At 42.4% G+C, this 17616-nt stretch overlaps 1 protein-coding gene across 1 annotated transcript in view; it reads left to right on the top strand.

Moving 5' to 3' along the window:
• The first annotated feature begins 2592 nt into the window (after positions 1-2592).
• The window catches only part of ERGIC1 (endoplasmic reticulum-golgi intermediate compartment 1), a 76020-nt gene continuing 60996 nt past the window's right edge, over positions 2593-17616 (top strand). Inside the window, exon 1 of the mRNA XM_081900136.1 lies at positions 2593-2869. Coding sequence (XP_081756262.1) covers positions 2850-2869 — 20 coding nt within the window. The 5' untranslated portion in view covers positions 2593-2849. The remainder of the gene's footprint in view (positions 2870-17616) is intronic.

A 17616-nucleotide genomic window follows, 5' to 3' on the forward strand; every position in this document is an offset into this window, starting at 1 on the left:
CACTTACGTTCTGCTGCTTTTATTTGTAAATAAGGCAAATATGACAAAGATACTGTCTCATGCCTGGTAAACCTGGATAGTGCTTTCCCTGGAAATTTTCGCCACTCGAGGAAGTGGGGAAGTGCAAAAAAAAAAAAAAAAGTGTTTTCCCTCTTTCTCCTTTGCTATTACATGGTGTAGCTTAGAGTTGCCATACGCCAGGAATTTCCCAGACATATCCGTAATACTGCTGTCTCTAGCAGTGTCCAGGCGGAAATAATTAAAAATGGCAGTGAAAATCCATGTCATTTTTGCTGATTTTCCATTAAAAAAATAGCTCAAAAACAGCTTTTCTGTCTGGATTTTCACTGTTTTAAATATGGCAGCCCTAGTGTAGCTAGATCAGTGGCCCTTGAGGAGGGGAGGCATTGGCATGGTTAGGACCCACATGATCAGACCTGCCCATGTGATACAAACATCCCTACATTACTGGAGCACAGTGGCGTAGCGTGGGGGGTGCAGGGGGGCGCGGCTGCACCGGGCGCAACATCTTGGGGTTAGGGGGCGCAAATCTACGGGTTAGGGGGTGCAAATCCACGGGTTAGGGGGCGCAAATTACTTGCCTTGCCCCGGGTGCTGACAACCCACGCTACGCCACTGCTGGAGCAGCATTACAGGGAGCAAGCTTCAGGGTAGTGACAACTTTAAAATATATGTATCAGCATTTCAATCGGCCTGCACTGTTGAAAAGGCTCCTTTTACCTTTATGGCTTAAAAATAAATTTAACTGTCTTTGAGGGTTAATTGGTATTATGATTAATGACTCCTTATTATCTCTTCTTGATGTGCTTGTGCAATATTATTTATGATGACTGAAGGTCAGAACAAATAAATAATTATTTGTCTAGCCTTATTACAAGGTGAAATGTGGACAAACATTGTATTTCTTCCAGCCATTAGGGGTTAATTAGGGCTCCTAATGGGTGACATAATATTTTGATCCAGTGTGGTATAATGGTTAGTGTGTTGGGTTGGGGTTTTGAAGTGGGAACACACAGGTTCTGAGCACATAAATAGCATAGACAAAAGCAACGGATTTGAAAATTTACATAACATTGTATTCTTTGCACTGATTACTTCCCAGGATCTGTAATCTGTTATCATTTCCCCTCTGAGCAGGATTGTGGTATAGTATGATTAAATTGATGTGATTCTTCCTGCACTTAAACCTGAAGAGTATCTGAAACAGGCAGAAAATGTAAACGGTACAGGATTCATTGGCTGAATTTTTGTAAACTGTTCTGAAGGTGTTTCATTTTCGAAAAAATGTTCACAAGTCAGTTACATTAAGAAATGTAGTGTAGTAGCTAAAGTTGCGATCTTATGAAAAGTTATTTGAGATTAAGTCCCTCTTTGTTCCAGTGGGGGCTTCCATGAAGGGGCACTAGAAGGCAATTTTCTATTATTCCCTCTTCCTTCTGCAGCCCTTGCCCGCCCGCCGCCCCAGAGTACCATGTAGGCCTCTGTACCCACTAACACCACAAATAAAACCTCCATAGCAATGAAATACGTATCAACATTCTGCTATAGAATTTGTGCATATCTTTTCAGAAGTTCGACCCACTGATTTAAATTGGATTAACTCCCAGGTAAGCATGTCTCGGGTCACAACCTGAGTAATAAACAAGAGGTTTAAAGACTGTCTCAAGGCAAATCTAAAAAAAAATGTAGTATAAACACTGACAACTGGGAAACACTGGCCTGCGAGTGCTCCAGTTGGAGAACAGCCTTTATCAAAGGTGTCATGGGCTTTGAAGATACTCGAACTCAGGACGTAAGGGAAAAAACGTGCTAAGAGGAAGGCACGCTTGGTAAATCCACACCGTGATCAACTCCCGCCTGGAAACCAATGTCCCCACTGTGGAAATACATGTGGATCCAGAATTGGCCTCTACAGTCACTTACGGACTCATTGTTAAAACCGTGTTTATTGGAAGACAATCTTCCTGGGCTACAGGAAGATGTTGTCCACTCTTTCCCTGGAGTGAACTGCATGTATTTCAATATGTGTGAAAGTGCTGTGGCACTCATGCTAGGTTAACTGAAAATTTCAGTAAGACTGGGGTCACATAACACACCGGTGTCATTTAATGCATGCATCTAGCGCCTATTATTCATTCATTTACTCCCAGTACAGTACTTGTATGCCACCTCTCGTGGCTAGCCCTCCCAAGGCGCCTGACACCTTATTTAAAACATAAAATCATAATTATACCAACGCGTGTTTACGCAGAATGTGTTCAACGACACTTATTCCTAAGGCACGTAGGTAGTAGGATCGTGGCCTTCCCGTACAACCTTATAGGTCTACTCAGTTCGACGAGAGTTCAGTTATAGACTCACTGACAGGTAAGCGAGCATAGGAGCGCATTCTGAAATCACGAGCAAATTGCCCCCCCCCCCGCTCTTTGCAGACACGTCCGCCTGCGCCCTTTAACCCGTTAAGTTCCCAGCCCTTGAAAGTTTGACGCGTGCATGCAGACGGAGGGTTCCCACCGGCTCGTGCCTAGATTTTAGGATCGCCTCCCCCGCCTTTCGCTTCGCTCTGCCCCCAGCGCCCACCTGCCCGCCCCCTTTCCCTCCGCGGCGGAAGCGGCGCGTCGGCCGCTCTCCGGCGCCCAATGAGTTCTTGCTGCGCGTCCTCTGGCCTGGCCGGGCTGGGCCCGTCACTTCCTGCCCCCTGTAGCCGGCACGACCGAGCCTGAAATCCCAGGGAAGAGGAGGTGGAGGTGGCGGCCGTGGAGGCGGAGGAGGAGGAGGAGGAGGAGGGGGGCGGGGAGCAGGGAGGCTGAGCTGCGTTCGCCACCAACATGCCCTTTGATTTCAGGAGGTGAGTGCGGGCGGCGTCCCCAGAAAAGGGGTGTGTGAGAGAATGAATGGATGCATGCATGTGCAGGGAGAGCCTTTGCAGCAAGCGCTGGGGGGCGACCCATCCCACCCAGCACCCCCCAATATTAAGCTGGTGCAGCTGTCATCTTTCCCATCAGGATGTGGGGAGAGGGCCACGCGCCACGGTCCCTCAGGTGCGCAGCGCCCCTCTGCGGTGCTCGGTGGGCGGGGAAAGGAAAGCGGGTGGGGGGCATCCAATTTATGGGCCCATTTGGGCAGTTGTTCTACTATAAAAATCCATGAAAAAGGCTTAGCCTCGGGTTGTAGAACAAAGCCCACATCTCACTTCTTTTAAAATTATTCTGATTTTAATCTAAGGGTAATAAAGATCCTTCTCTTCATGGGTGCCAGGCAGAGCAGGCCCCCGCCCCAGCCATAACCCTCTGATCCCTAGATTTCCTTAAAAAAAGGGGGGTGGTGAGTTTCAAGCTCTTGTGAGATCTGAGATACGAGGCAAAATGTATAGCTCTCATAAATGAGGCCAAATGTACTGTTCTTCTCTTTTTGTGTGCAATAGTCTGCCCCCACATTCAGTGTTTTGCTTTGTCCCACCCCCACCCCCGAAAACTTCTGTCAAATGCCCATGTTTCCCTCAAGTCCCTTCTGCCCTATGAATAGTGATTTCTGTACTTGAAGCATGAATGTGAGGTAGCAGTCACTGGGGCAGATATGGCTTGGAGAAGGGTACGAAGTGGATTCACTTTGCCAACCCCGAGGCAAAAGAAGGTGATGGTGGGAGGCAGTGGTAAAAACTGAGTTTGATGAGCAGGATGCTGTAGGCCGATAGAGTTGGCCCACTTATTCCTTCCCCCTTCTTAAAAGTGGCTCTCAAGCAAAACTGGGTGCTTCTTAAGGTCATAAAGGGTGCGCTGAGATGAGTGACTGACAGCACAATCCTATACATGTCTACTCAGAAGTCTTAATGAGTTCAGTAGGTATGTAGAAGTCAGAGTGAATTGAAAGGAATAAAAGTGGAAATGCCCAGTAGCTGGTTTGAGATGAGCTCTTTTAGTCCCCAAGATAAAAGCATGGTGACTCAAAGGAGAATAGTAATAAGGTGTGTGTCCTGGACGCAGCTGGATAGAACAATAAGAGTTAAGGAGAGTTAGGTACACAGGAAAGCTGAGATTTATTTCAATCACACACTCACAAATAGCATGCTGATTTCCCTTTCAACTGTCTGCCAAAGTAGTCTTGGCTGTTATATCAGATGCATTGGTTCCGTCATCAAACTGCTTATGATGCCAGCGAGGTGCCACACATTCCTTGGCATAAGTCTTTCATTCCCATCCCCAACAAATGATGTTCTGTCATTTGGCCCTTCTTTATATCAGCCTTTCTGCCTGTTTCCATAGTGCTATATGAGACTTGTGAACCCTTTTTTTAAAACAAGAGTTTGCTGCCATATCTTCTATTCCTTCTGCCCCTGTTCATTCCAGCTAATGTAACATTTCTATTATACATTGCAGTTTGAAAAAAAACTATATTATTGCAAAACGGCATTTCCATTAATCCTTACTATTTTCAGCCATTATCCCATTGTATTAGAAGATCCTCAAATGGATCGGTTGAAATTTGTTCTGTGCAAGCTGTGTTAATATGCAGCAGTGGGAGGGAACCTGTGGTCCCCTATAGATTTTACTGGACTACCACTCCCATCACCTCTTGACCAGCGGCATGCTGGTTGGGGCTGATGGAAGTTGGAGTCTGATAACATCTGGAGGGCTACAGGTCCTCCTCACCCCACACCCCATTTTACAGGATTGCAGGCTTTTAAATTGCGCTTTAAAAATGCTTCTTCACTGAAACAGTTCTTCCTTTATTTTGGGGGGTAGATAGTTTGTAGTGCCCTTAAAAAGTTCCTTTTCTGCAACCGAGTGAGACAAGTGAATCTTGTTCTCTGGCTCTTCTGTTGGTAGGCATGCCTGAAAGAGCAGTTTCTGTTTGCTTGTCTCAAGGTGCTTGATGCCAAAGATTCCACAGCCAAGCTTGAAAACCTCATTTGCCCTCATAACATGGGGCAGTTCCCTGTGTACTTCCTTCCACCTGCGTCTTGAGAGGGTACCACCTCTGCATACATTTACTAGGTGTGCTTACATCTTTCCCTGAGGGGTGGGGAAACACAGGTGAGGGTGTTATCCTTATAAATGGAAACATGCTATTATTATATAACACTTCAGATGCACCTAGTATTTTGTGAGGTCCCTGCCCCAAGGCCTTATGACATAAGTTAACACACAAGCAGCAGGCATAAAGGGAGGGTGTGGTGGCCTGACGACTGGACATAGGGTGGTTGCATGCAAGGTGTAGTTTTGGAGGAACATGTAGGTGTGTAGAAGGTTAAGGATTTTCCAAACATATTATTATCATTATATAACATGTTACTCTTTCTCCATCAGATACTTCAAGGCACCTGGGTGTGTTGGGGAAGGAAATCTCAGGGTACAGTTGAATAATTCATGGCTCCTTAAACTGGCAATGGAAAAACACTTGTTCTCCACAACACAAACAATGACCAGGAAACATGGGACAATGGCATATCTTGTCAGTAGAGCTGCCTAATCTCTGCACTTGTTTGACTAACATATATTAAAATTTATTTGGGAAGCTGTCCAGGTACTAATGCTGCTTGTCATGCTCAGCAGGAATTATTATGCAAAGTATTTTGAATAGGAAGCATTATATTAAGAGTGTTTGTCTTTGAGTGAGCCGGAATTTGTTCTGCTCCTGTTGACAAACATGAATACTTGAATGATAAGGAACGTCGTTTTATGTTCCCTTTATGCACTTTAAATGTGCTGGATTAGTTTGAAACGGATGCTTGGCTAAGGTTTCAGATACTCTTAGTGCTTTTTAACTTGTGACTTAATTTACCAATCTCAAATTCTTTAAAAAATAAACAAATCTTTCAGTTGCATTTGTATTTTCCCCTTTTATCTCAGTAGCCTAGAGCAGCAAGCATGGAAGGATTCAATTTCCCCCAAATTCACCAGTATAACTCCTACATAGAACTCTTCCGAATTGGAACCAGAAGTGAATAGGTAATCCATATGGTACAGAAAGCTCCCTTAAACGGAATCAAACCATTGTTCTCTCTTGCTCAGTCTTGGCTACTGCACACTGACTGGCAGCAGTTTCCCAGAATAGGCAGGAATCTCTACCTGGAAATCCTGGGGATAGAACCTGAGGCTTTCTGCCTGTAGCTCATGCGTGCTTCCACAGAGCTACAGCACATAAATATCTCAGGTCACCCAACTCCTGCCAGTAGACAGGATGAAATTTCTGAATAGCCTTCAGGGGCTACTATTGGAGTGCATTGTATTAGTCAGGCCTACCTGGCTGATCACAGAGGCAACTAAGCCCCTTTTAGTCATAACCTCTTGCACTGCGCCAAAGGGCAGTCATTATTGCATGATTCTTCCTCTACCTCCTGGTTCCAGACTTGTCCCTCCTGTCACCAATTTTCTTTTAATCTGTTAGATAGAGCTTCCTATTTAGTGCTTAGCTGCACAAACCTGTGCATGGAAGTAAGCTCTGTTGTATTCAGTGGGGTTTATTGTTGTGAAATTGTGTGCAACATTGCTACTTTAGTTTACCTTTAGAGATGGCAAATATCTTGTTTCCTCCATGCTTGGTTACTTGGAAGTCAGGTGTTTTAAGCTGCTGCAAGAACCTTATTGCTACCTCATTTATTTCATAAGTTGTCCAGAACGATATGTGGCCCGGAATGTAATATCTGTGTGCCTAAATAGTCCAGTTCTGTTCCCAGCAACTAGACAAATAGTGAACATGCAGTAGAAATACTCCCCCACACTCCATAAATATCCCTCATTAAAGGAATAACCCGTCTGCAAATGCGCCAAGTAAAGAACCAGAGCTGCAAGCTTTAAGAGTGGAGTCTCTACACAGGCAACACTAAGATGTGAATTTTAAATGATGTATTGATGTACTGGGGTGTGCAGTTTGCTTCTTCCTCCAATGTAGTCTTCTCCAACCTGCTACCTGCCAGATGTTTGGACTATAGTTGTCAACTGCCTGAGCCAGTGCTGGACTGGGGTGATTGATGAGAGTTTTAAGGCCAGAATTTCTGGAAGGCACCAGGTTAGAGAAGGTGGCGTACATGGATAGATAAGATTCCCTTTTTTGCCAGTTACTATTACTTTCTGATAGCAGATTCCATGATGGCCTGCCTTTGAAATAATGGTTTTCTGCCCGGCGTTAGTTATCTGGTAGCTGACTCAGTGCTTCTTCCACTGCTTCTTTCTTGTTTTTTTCCCTCTGAGCCCCCCCCCCCCGAAGGACCTTGACACTTAATCATTTGCTAGTGTATATACATCTCATATAATTAGCTATTGTGGAAAATAAGTATTTGACAGTGCAATCCTATACATGTCTATTCAGAATCAATCCTCATTTGTGTCCAGTGGGACCTATATTCATAGAGGTATGTTAAGTATTGAACTGTATAAGAAATGGCTTTTCTGGAGAACTGTGTTCGTCTACTGATTTGATAACTTGTACTGCTTGTTCTTCCCATAATCCTTACATGGGCTGTGATAAAGCAGGGCAGTTTATGAGCAAAATTATGTACTAAATTGGTTCTGTAAAGATGTTTGTATAGTCTTTCCATGTGGAACATAATGTTAGTCCTGAGGTTATGCGGCAGTAGGTGTATTTTTTTTATAATAAACAAGAGATAAGAGATACAGCCTGTGTAAACTCCTTGTTTAGCAGACCAACTGATATTAATGCTCTGACATTTTCTAGCACCTAGTGACAATGGTAAGTACCTGGTGGTCACTTATAAATGTAACTTCAGTCAGAGCAATTTCTGACCATTTACATCATGCAACAGGGACAGGGGAAACCTTTTCTAGCCCAAGGGCTACATGCTAGTGATGGATGGCTTTAGAGGCAAAAGTGGGTGTGACCACAGATGTGACCCTTTAACCTTTTCCAGTAGACTTCATTCCAAGAAGTCTCTCCATCCTCTGTTTGGGCGAGCAAGATGCACTGACACAGTTCAAGGACACATTCCAGCCAGGTAAAAAGCACCTGAGGGCATGGAGGAAGGCTGGTGGGGGAATGTGGCATGGAGAGAGTCCCAAGTGCCAGACAGAGGGCCTTCATTAGGCTTCTAGGCCTCAAGTTCCTTACCTCTGCAAGGGCTTATGATGCTAAGGCAGCTTTTTGTATGGGTACCCAAAGTCAAAAAGGATCTTATAGAGCTGGAAAGGGTGTGGGAAAGGACAGCCAAAACTATCATGGGGTTGAAGCGTCTAACCTACAAAAAAAGACTAAAGCACCTGAGGTGTTTTAGATCTAGAAAAAGATGGCTAAACTCCATCTATTCCCCCACCCCCTTATTGGATGTTCCTATCCTGGGAGGTACATCCTACTCATCTGGTTCTAACTGACCATATTTTCTACTAGATATAGAATTGTAGAGTTGGAAGGGACCCCGAAAGTCATCTAGTCCATCCCCCTGCAATGTAGGAATAAAACACAGAAAAGAGAGATGGGGGTGGGGTGGGGGACTATAAAGCTGTAATTCTCACTTTTGACATTACCACGTCTGTGATATCATTGTTTCAAGGGCAACCTGCTTATGGTAGCATCTCCTGAACGTAGTTAGGAGCGGTGGAGGCTGTGGGTGAAGGTGAGTGTGAATGATGAGCAGATTATATATAGGCATCTGTGTTTGCTCATGGAAAATAGCAAAATGTGTATTAATGATGATCTTATCCATTGAACGGCAGTGTGTAAGAATCATTTTGCAATGACTGTGTTGCTAATTTTACTTTGCTTCTAAAACGGTTTTCTAAACAGTTGCTTTGATTAGTGACCAGCACTCTGAGTTTGGCGAGCAAACTGGTGACCTGAGATAGCTTGTTGGTAAAGTAACAGAAATTCATTACAAAGGTGCCAGTTTTAATGATGAAGAGAAGAATCTTTTAATTTGCTTGCTCAAGTGTACAAGAAAGTCAAAATACATGAAATACAGTATATGCTAACTTTTTGGATTAAATTTAAAAATTTAGTTTTGTAGCTAGTAACACATGTGTGTCCTGGAAGGAGTGGATGAGAAACCATTTTACACTATCAGTGGATTCTATAAAGGTCTCTACATTTGCAGAAACCTAATGGAATTACTGTGATTCACTGCACATAAAACCTCGTATTTTAGCTCTTAAGTGAAAAGGATTTTTGGAATTTTGACTTGTTTCCCTTACCATTGGACCTAAGGCAGTTACTCTGAAATTAAAATTTGAGAGGCATTATAAAATGTATTATATAAACTTATGTGACCCAATTCTAATCTCAGGTTGATGTTAATTTGGCAAAAGCCTCTATATAATAAAATAGAAATCTGGACTTAGTTAGGAAGTCTCTAGTAATTTTTTTGTGGCTGGTTAGTAAGAACTTAACAAGAGCAACTGTCTTTCTCTCTTCTTAGCTCTGCAAAATGTGGGTGACTCTGGCTGGAAAATTGGGTTATAAATATGTCTGAAAGCCAGGTGTTGTGGTTGACTTGAGGTAATGCCGTATAAACATAAAATATTGTTCTATTCCACATGTGGTATTTTAGTGCCCAGACTGCACTGTGCGCAGTATGATTTAAATAGGGTTTGTGATGTCATCTGTCCTTATTAAGGAGATACTTAGAAATATTTTTGTAGCGCTTTCTCCTCATATAGTACATCCCAGAATGTTGCTGTATAACTCAGCATCTCCTCAATATCCTATCTTTACCCGAAATAAGCAGTACTTGGGTAAGTTGCTAAGGGAATATGTGACTGCTGAGAGAAAATGTTACCTAATGGGCCTTTTCTGCAGTTGCCCTCCATTTGTGGAATGCTCTCCCCAGCGAGGTTTGTCTGGTGCCTTCATTATATATATTTTAGGCTCCAGGCAAAACGTTGCTCTTCAACCAAGCATTGGGATGATTACTGTTCTACAGCCTTTTAAATGTCTTGGTGGGAGAGGGGGTTATTGTTCTGTTGTTTCTGTTTTAACTACTTAATTATGCTTTTATCTTGTGGTTTTTTTCTTGTGGAGCACCCTGAGATTAAGGGTGGTATATAAATCTAATAAATAAAAATATATATTAACATATCTTTGCAAATGACTTGCCACTTAAACCTTGAAAAGAATGATGTTTCACCACAATATTATTTATTAAACAATTTCCTGAAATCAGATTGACTAGAATATTATGTCATGAGCTTTAGTAGGCTCTGGTTCTGTTTCGTCAGAGGAAGGAAGTAATTGACTGGGAAGGCAGCAGGTAGGTTTAATATGAAACGTTTGTGACTACCTCGTGAGAATATCAAAATTATTGAGGTCTTTCTCCATTAGTTAGAAATTTGGCACAAGCACAATTCAAGAAATCTTTCTTAGTTGCAAAATGTAGATCATGAGCTTCAGGACATCTTCACATGGTACCTTGGTTTAAGAACAGCTTAGTTTATGAACAACTTGGATTAAGAACGCTGCAAACCCATAAACTTTGCCTTGGAATAAGAACATGTTCCGCTTCCTGTTGAGTGTGTTCCATTTGTAAATTGAGTCCCACGCTGCTATGGAAAAGCATGCCTTGCTTTAAGAACACTTTGGTTTAAGAACAGACTTCCGCAACGGATTAAGTTTGTAAACCAAGGTACCACTGTACCTGTATGAGAAGCCAGTATTCTATTACAGAGCATGCTAGACCACACGGGGCAGATTGTACTTCTGAAGGGTCCCTTTGTCCTTTTCAGCCAATACCAGGTATTTGATTGGGAAGGATTTCTAGTGGCAGTCATAAATGGCAGCTCACAGAACACAAAGTGAATTTGCTAATATAAGTATGAATTGAGGGACAGTGGCTCACACAATGTTAAAGGTATGGAAACTAGATAAACAATTGCGAATTTGGATTAAAAATTGCCTAGTTTCTAATAAAAAATACTTAATTTTTTAAAATTGGATTTTAAATTTTAAATTAAAAAAATCTGATTTTAATGCAAACCGTTAGAAGTTTAATTTACAGTTTAATTCAAAACTGAATCAGTGGCACTCTTATCAAAACACACTGAGTTAAAATCCTACTTTTCTCTTAAAAACAAACAAACAAAAACAAACAAAAAACCTCATACCATGGTGGGAAATATCTGACTGGTCATATATCATAATTACGGTATGACACAAAGATAATGTGTTGACCTTGATTGTGAGTTCCCCTGCTCCTGCCAGACGGGCTCTTTCCAGTAAAGGAAGGGGCCCAAATTGGCAGAGACTTGTGCTGACAGCAGGCCTGTGGAGGCTGGGCTTTCTTGACATGACAGAGTAGGTCTGGCAGGCCCCTAGTAGCTGCCCCCCACCGCGCCAGCTTAGCCATCTGAGGCCTGGGGCAATTGTACCCCACTTCTGCACAGGCCTGGCTGGCAGAAGAGAGGGAAATGTGATTTCCTGATTCCATACCCCGCTGCCAGTCTCAGCACAGCTCCCTTTTCTGTCCCAGAGGGTTCCCCAACCCTGCAAAACACATTGTACAGAAGCAAAGGGAGCTGCAAGGGGGAAGGAACTACCAATGAAAATTGCCTCTTCCCATATGTAGGATCTTAGGATCCAAGTCATTGTAGAAATTACTATGGCAAATTATGGAGGTTTACAATTGTACCAACAAGGCAGCCTAGGAAATTTACTTCTATCTCTCAGAAAAATACTTCTTTGATTAGTAAACCACCAATGCTTCCTTCTGCGAAGTCCTGACCCCTATATGGTGTAAAGGAGCTTTTCCACATACCTGTGATGCTTGCTGTCCTCACAAGCTGTGCTAGAAAGAATTTTTCTTATGTCCTTCATCGTTCCTTTCTCTGCCTCCTTCCCCCCCCCTATTATTTGTTATTAATATATATCAAATTAATATATCAAAATAATATATCAAAATACCGGTAGGTGCCTTTGTTTCTATTTCAACGTGGTGTGGACTTGAGTTGCGCAGCTACCTTCAGTTAGTATAGTGTGAATCAGGTGATGTCAAGATTGCACAGGATGTAGGTGAGCAGTGGTGCCTCTTGCTCTGCAATCTGCATTTTAAAGAGCCAATAGGGAAATATTCATTGTATTCATTCATTGCTTCTCTTGCAGTGACTTTTTTAGGTTTCAGTCCAAAAATGGGTTGGTCTCCTTGAATACCACTTCTATTACTTGAACATATTTCTCCTGTTACTTGAATATATTTTCCTCTCTGATGATTTAACCAAGTCGCTGGCTGGCTTAAAGAGGAGGGGAATTCAACATCATGCTTATATTATTTTTTTGCTTTTACACTCTTGCTGCCCAATAGAAAGGACAGACTTTTGGCATTAAGCGCAAGCTGAATCTACAAACTTAGCTTCGAAAGTCAGATTTGTCTAATGTGGTTTTTCACACATCGTCCAACCACTTTAACTCTGTAGTAAGCCTGGGAAATATTCTGATAAAGCCATCAGAGAGGCTTATCGGACACGCCTGCAAAAGGTTCAGAGCAAATCTTCAGTGTACATGTTCAGTGCATGCACACACATACATGCATTCCCAAATACTATTCTAGCCAAACCTCCAAATTAGTGAAACTAAACGAACACAGTAGATAAAGTGTATTAATAGTTGGCATGTGTGTTTCAAAACAAGAATTCCCATGACCTGTAGCAGAGTGAGGATTTTTTTCCCCTGTTATAAAATGATTTTGGATATAGTTCCACAAACTTATGCAAAGCATAATGGATAGGTGTCTGCATTTCATCCTGCTAAAAAAAAGCCAGCTAGTGCTTTGCAGGTTGCATCTATTTAGGATGCAATCCCTTTCAAGCATTTTCTTAGAAAATGTTCCCTGGACCTTTTCAGCGCACATGTAGTCTTTTTCAAGTAGCATGGCACTTCTTTGCAGCTTACAGTGACGAGGCCACCAGTTTGCATAGGAAGCCAGTAAGATCAAAGGTCTGGAGTTGCACAGGTTAGTTCACACCAAGAATGGACACCGGAAACCCCAGCAACATTTGTGCCTTTTTTTGGTGTGTGGCAGGGGACTGCTTTCCTAATTTCTGTGGCCTCAGGAGACTCCTCCATAGATGTGTCTCTCCTGTGATAACAATAAATGGGCTCATGATTGGCACATAGATTGCATTTTGTTTAGCTAGGGAGATGACTCAAGGGTTTGCATTTGAATATAACCTTCTGTTTTTCAGCTAGGCAACTCAGTGACCCCAGCATTTTAGCCTCCCGTACTCTTCCTGAATGAGTACCTCATTGGTGTTCTGTTCTACTTAATGAGATTAATATGCCCGTCCCAAATAGTGCTACATCCTTGTTTGCTGGCTGCCTGCTCTCCTCCTCTCTTGAGAAACTTCCTCTGCTTAATTTCAATTAGCTTTTGAAACTGGAATTAGAAGGGAGGAGCAGACTGGTTCTGATTGGTGTTCCTGTTCCTCAGTTCCGAGTGTGGCCAACCAGTAAGTTAAAAGCCAGAGGAGTAAAGGACACTGGAAGAGTGTGCTTATCTTCATTTTATCTGTTTGACAGATGTTAATCGCTTAGTCACTTAATAATCAGTAGGCATTTAAAACAAACACTTTATTCATCCTGCTTAGAATAGGTGTTTGGTCAGCTTCATAAAGATTCATGTTCAAGTTTTGGAGAATAACTTCCTTTGTTTTTGTTTTTTTTCCATTCTTACATGAGTCATACCTATGGAGAAAGATTGCATTATGGGACAGTAATATTCACACACCTTTCCTGCAGTGTAGCATAGGGCTAAGAGACTGAGCTATTAACTGGGAAGGCCTTGGTTTGAATTGTGCCTCTGCTATGAACTCCCTGGTTAACCTTAGGTAAATCACTCTGGTCTCAGCCACAGCCCCCTGCCATCTGCAGTATAGACAAGAATGATACTGGCTTACATTACAGGGGTGCCACAAAGACTACAACTAGATGATGTGTGTGAAGTGCTTTGAACGTTTGAAATTGCTATACAGGTGTTAAGTATGTATTGTTATTGCTTCTGCAAAGGAAAAAAATTGCTTAACTTGTACTTTCCTCACACAGTTCATGATGCAGTTATGAAGGTTTAGCTGGCTTCAAAATGTATAACAAAACTATGAAGGTTCATTGGTGCTTACCAATGGGCAGGACTGGCCATTCCACTAGAAGCAATTCATCTCAGGAAGTAGATGTTGGGAGTGGCAGCAGCCACAGCCCCTTTCCCTCGCCTCTTGAGCTCCTGGCGATTCCTCTCTGTCAGAGATCAGTGCCACAGGCCTGAACGAGCCTACTTCCCTCAGGCGCACTGGAGGATGCCATACCGTTGCCAGTGTTGACGTAAGATTCAACTGCCAGTCCATTCAGCTTCTGTGCATGAAATGGAGGGCTGGGCCTCAGGGCACCATCTTGTCTTCTGCCTCAGGCAGCAAAATGTCTTGGGCTGGCCCTGGTATTTCGGCTTGCTGTTTTGGGAGAGTATTCCTGTTGCTGTGCTGCATTGTCCACAAGTTGTCACAATTCTGTGGTGGAGTTCTGCGGCATTGTGCTCTATGCTCCCACCCACACAAAATGAACTAAGTGAGCAAGATGCGGTAAAGAGAACAGGGAGAGTATTTGTGTCCCCTGTGGCTCTTTCCCTTCACTCTACAGCTATAAAGTAATGGAGTCCTGCTGCATAATGAAGTATTTCATTAAAGCTGCCTCATTTACTTTGTTTTTGGTTACATTTGTTATTTCAAGCAGTATTATTATAGTGTATAAATACAATTATTTGTATAAAATATAAATGATTCTGGTGTTTTTGCATAGTACTGGCAAGGTGAGGAGGAGAGGGGCCTACAATTGTGCCTGTAATTACCCGTGTGATAATCAACATTGGAATGTGCTTCACAATGCAGAGCACCATGAAAGAGTACTTTGGCCCTTATGTTCTGGCTTTTTGAGTTGTAGCTCTATGTGACAGTGTAGTGTAGTGGTTAGAGTGCTGGATTAGGACCTGGGAGACCAGGGTTCAAATCCCCACTCAGCCATGAAGCTCACTGGGACAATTACTCGCTCTCAGCCTAACTTGACACACAATGAGTTTTTGTGAGCATAAAATGAGGAGAAGAGAACTATGTACGCCACACAGAGCTCCTTGGAGTACAGGTGGGATATAAATGCAATAAGCTAGAAAATCCAAAATGTCTATCTCATTGGAAACTCTTTATACTGTCGAATCAGTGGTCCATCGTACTCAGACCCTTGTGCCATCCTGTCTACACAAACTGTGTGTGGCTCTCAGGACTTCAGGCATTTTTCTCAACTGTCTCTGAAGATGATGATGATAATGATGATAATTTATTTCTACCCCACCCATCTGACTGGGTTTCTCCAGCCAGAGTACTCTGGGCAACTGCCAACAGATGAAAAACGGAATAAAACATCACACATTGAAAACTTCCCTAAGATGATGTGGGGTCTTCTGTATACAAAACATACAGTTTACCACTGAACTGTGGCCCTTCTCCATCCTTTTCCTTAGGTGTATTGGATTAAATTTAATTGGCCAATGGAATTGGACAGTTTCTAGAACTCCAAAAAAACTCTTCCCTTAAGTTGAAGAAAAATATGTTTTAAATGTCACTCTTTTAAAAGGAAATGAAACAGCAGTGTGAAAGATGTTGGCATCTTCTGCAAATTCTGACCCATCATTGTCTACACAAAAAAAAAACTGGCAGAGCAGCATTATATAAAAAAGTGTGACGGGGCAATTTGGAATAAAATATTCTCCCCCCCCCTCCTCTCGACCTATGTGATGCCGTAAGTCCTTTTAAACCTTCAAAAAATCTTGAAATGATCTTTCTGCACCTTATTCCAGAAGTGTTAGTCTTGGGTGGCAAAAATCACAAAGTGTCTTGTGGCAGCTTAAAAGGCTAACATGCTTATTATGGCATAATCTTCCATGGACTAGACGGCACCAGGTGGCATAAATAAAATTTGTTAAGTTTTTAAAGTAGCAGCGCTCCCTGTTGTTTTTGTCCTTTTTTCTTCTTCTGTACTTAGCACATGATTTTAAAAATGAACTGTGACTTTTTAACCCACTCCTCCCCTTTTCCTTCATTCCTTTGGACTAGCATGTGGAAGGGGTTGGCTGAATTATGTGGCCTGCTTCTGTTTGATTCTAAACAACAAGAAGAACAATCAGTCAATTAATCAATCAAGCAAGCACATAAAAGCACAACTACAGACACACTAAGCAGGACTTGTTATCCAATTTTGTTGGCTTTTGTGTGAAGGTCTGAAATAGAAAAAGTGGCAGTGGATTCTGTTAAACTGCGAAATTATCTTGCTCCTTTAAACCTAGAACAGCAACTTCTTCTTTCTTAATATTGGTCATTGTGCTGTTGCACATTGTTTGTAACAATAATTAAGTGCTAAGTCGTAAGACAGAAGCTATCCAAGTTGGCTTCTGCTTGTAAATGGGTTTTTTTGCTGTAGCTGATGCCACAGTTTGATTTCTCCTGTATGACTCACTTTAGAAAGTCATCTTTGGGATGTGTGAAAAAATAAAGGGAATATTTTAAGATAATAAATAACTTTGTGTGTTCTGTGTAATCTGAATAACAAATGTTGCACTTTTAGTGTGTGCTGGGGGCGGGGAGTTAAAATTAAGGAGGGCTCCCCACTGCTCTATTTGGGAGGAGATGAGTAATTATCATCTGGTGTCTCCTCGGAAAACTATTTCAAACCTGCAAAAGTTTTAAATTTGGAAGCTAGAATGTCAAGGCCTTCAAGTGATTGAAGTATTGGGGAATCAGTTACACAAACTGAACATCCATATTGGCACTCTGGAGGAAGCTAGACCAGCACATCACAGGTTAGTTGGTCTTGCCTGTAACTCATCTCACTTCCTAGAGAGGATTGATGGACTTGGCTGTGCCCTGTCCCCCCGCCCATAAGAAGAGTTCAGTGATGGTGGGAAGAAAATAACCTCATTGGCCTATGACCAATATATGCTTTGAATGTCAGAATGACCTCATGAGCCAAGTGACCATTCCTGTGTCTGCAGTGAGGTCAAATGCAACCTCAGAAGCAAACATTATAAGGTATTGGACTTTTAAGAGGCTATTCAGTAGGCTGTCTAATGGGAGCCAGAAAAAGATATCTGATGGCAGCTCAGGGAGGACCATTCAGTTGTTGCAATAATGTTGGATTATCAGTGAGTTAAGACAAAGGTGTTGCTCTTCCAAGGGTCTGCTCTCCTGTCCCTGCTATATTGTGGTATTAACAAGCAGCTTTTAGTTGGTAATTGCCAATACTCATTACCATCACTTTTCATTCTGCATTCTTGGCATTACAGGGTCACCAGGTAGACATTACCTGTGCTAAGTCCAGCCAACCAAGCTTCCTGGCTCTTCTCAACAGAGAGCGCACACTAGCTTGGAAAGGGGCATAAGATCCAAGATGGATGAAAAGATTCCTTTGTAAACATAATTTAAGATACTTTGATATCCAGTGAGTGGGAAGCTCTGGCAAATGATAGGACCAAGTGACAGCACAGACTCTTGAGTGGCCGCACAGAACGATAGAGTCTTTGAACAGCAACATGAGTAGAGTTGACAGCAGCACGTCTACTAGAGAGGTGCATAGATGTTGCACATCTAGTCAGTCTTTTCTCACCTGGGATTGGCACCTGCAGCCTCT

The sequence above is a fragment of the Podarcis melisellensis genome (genome assembly GCF_964234715.1).
Source record: "Podarcis melisellensis genome assembly, chromosome: 2".
Lineage (NCBI taxonomy): Eukaryota > Metazoa > Chordata > Lepidosauria > Squamata > Lacertidae > Podarcis > Podarcis melisellensis.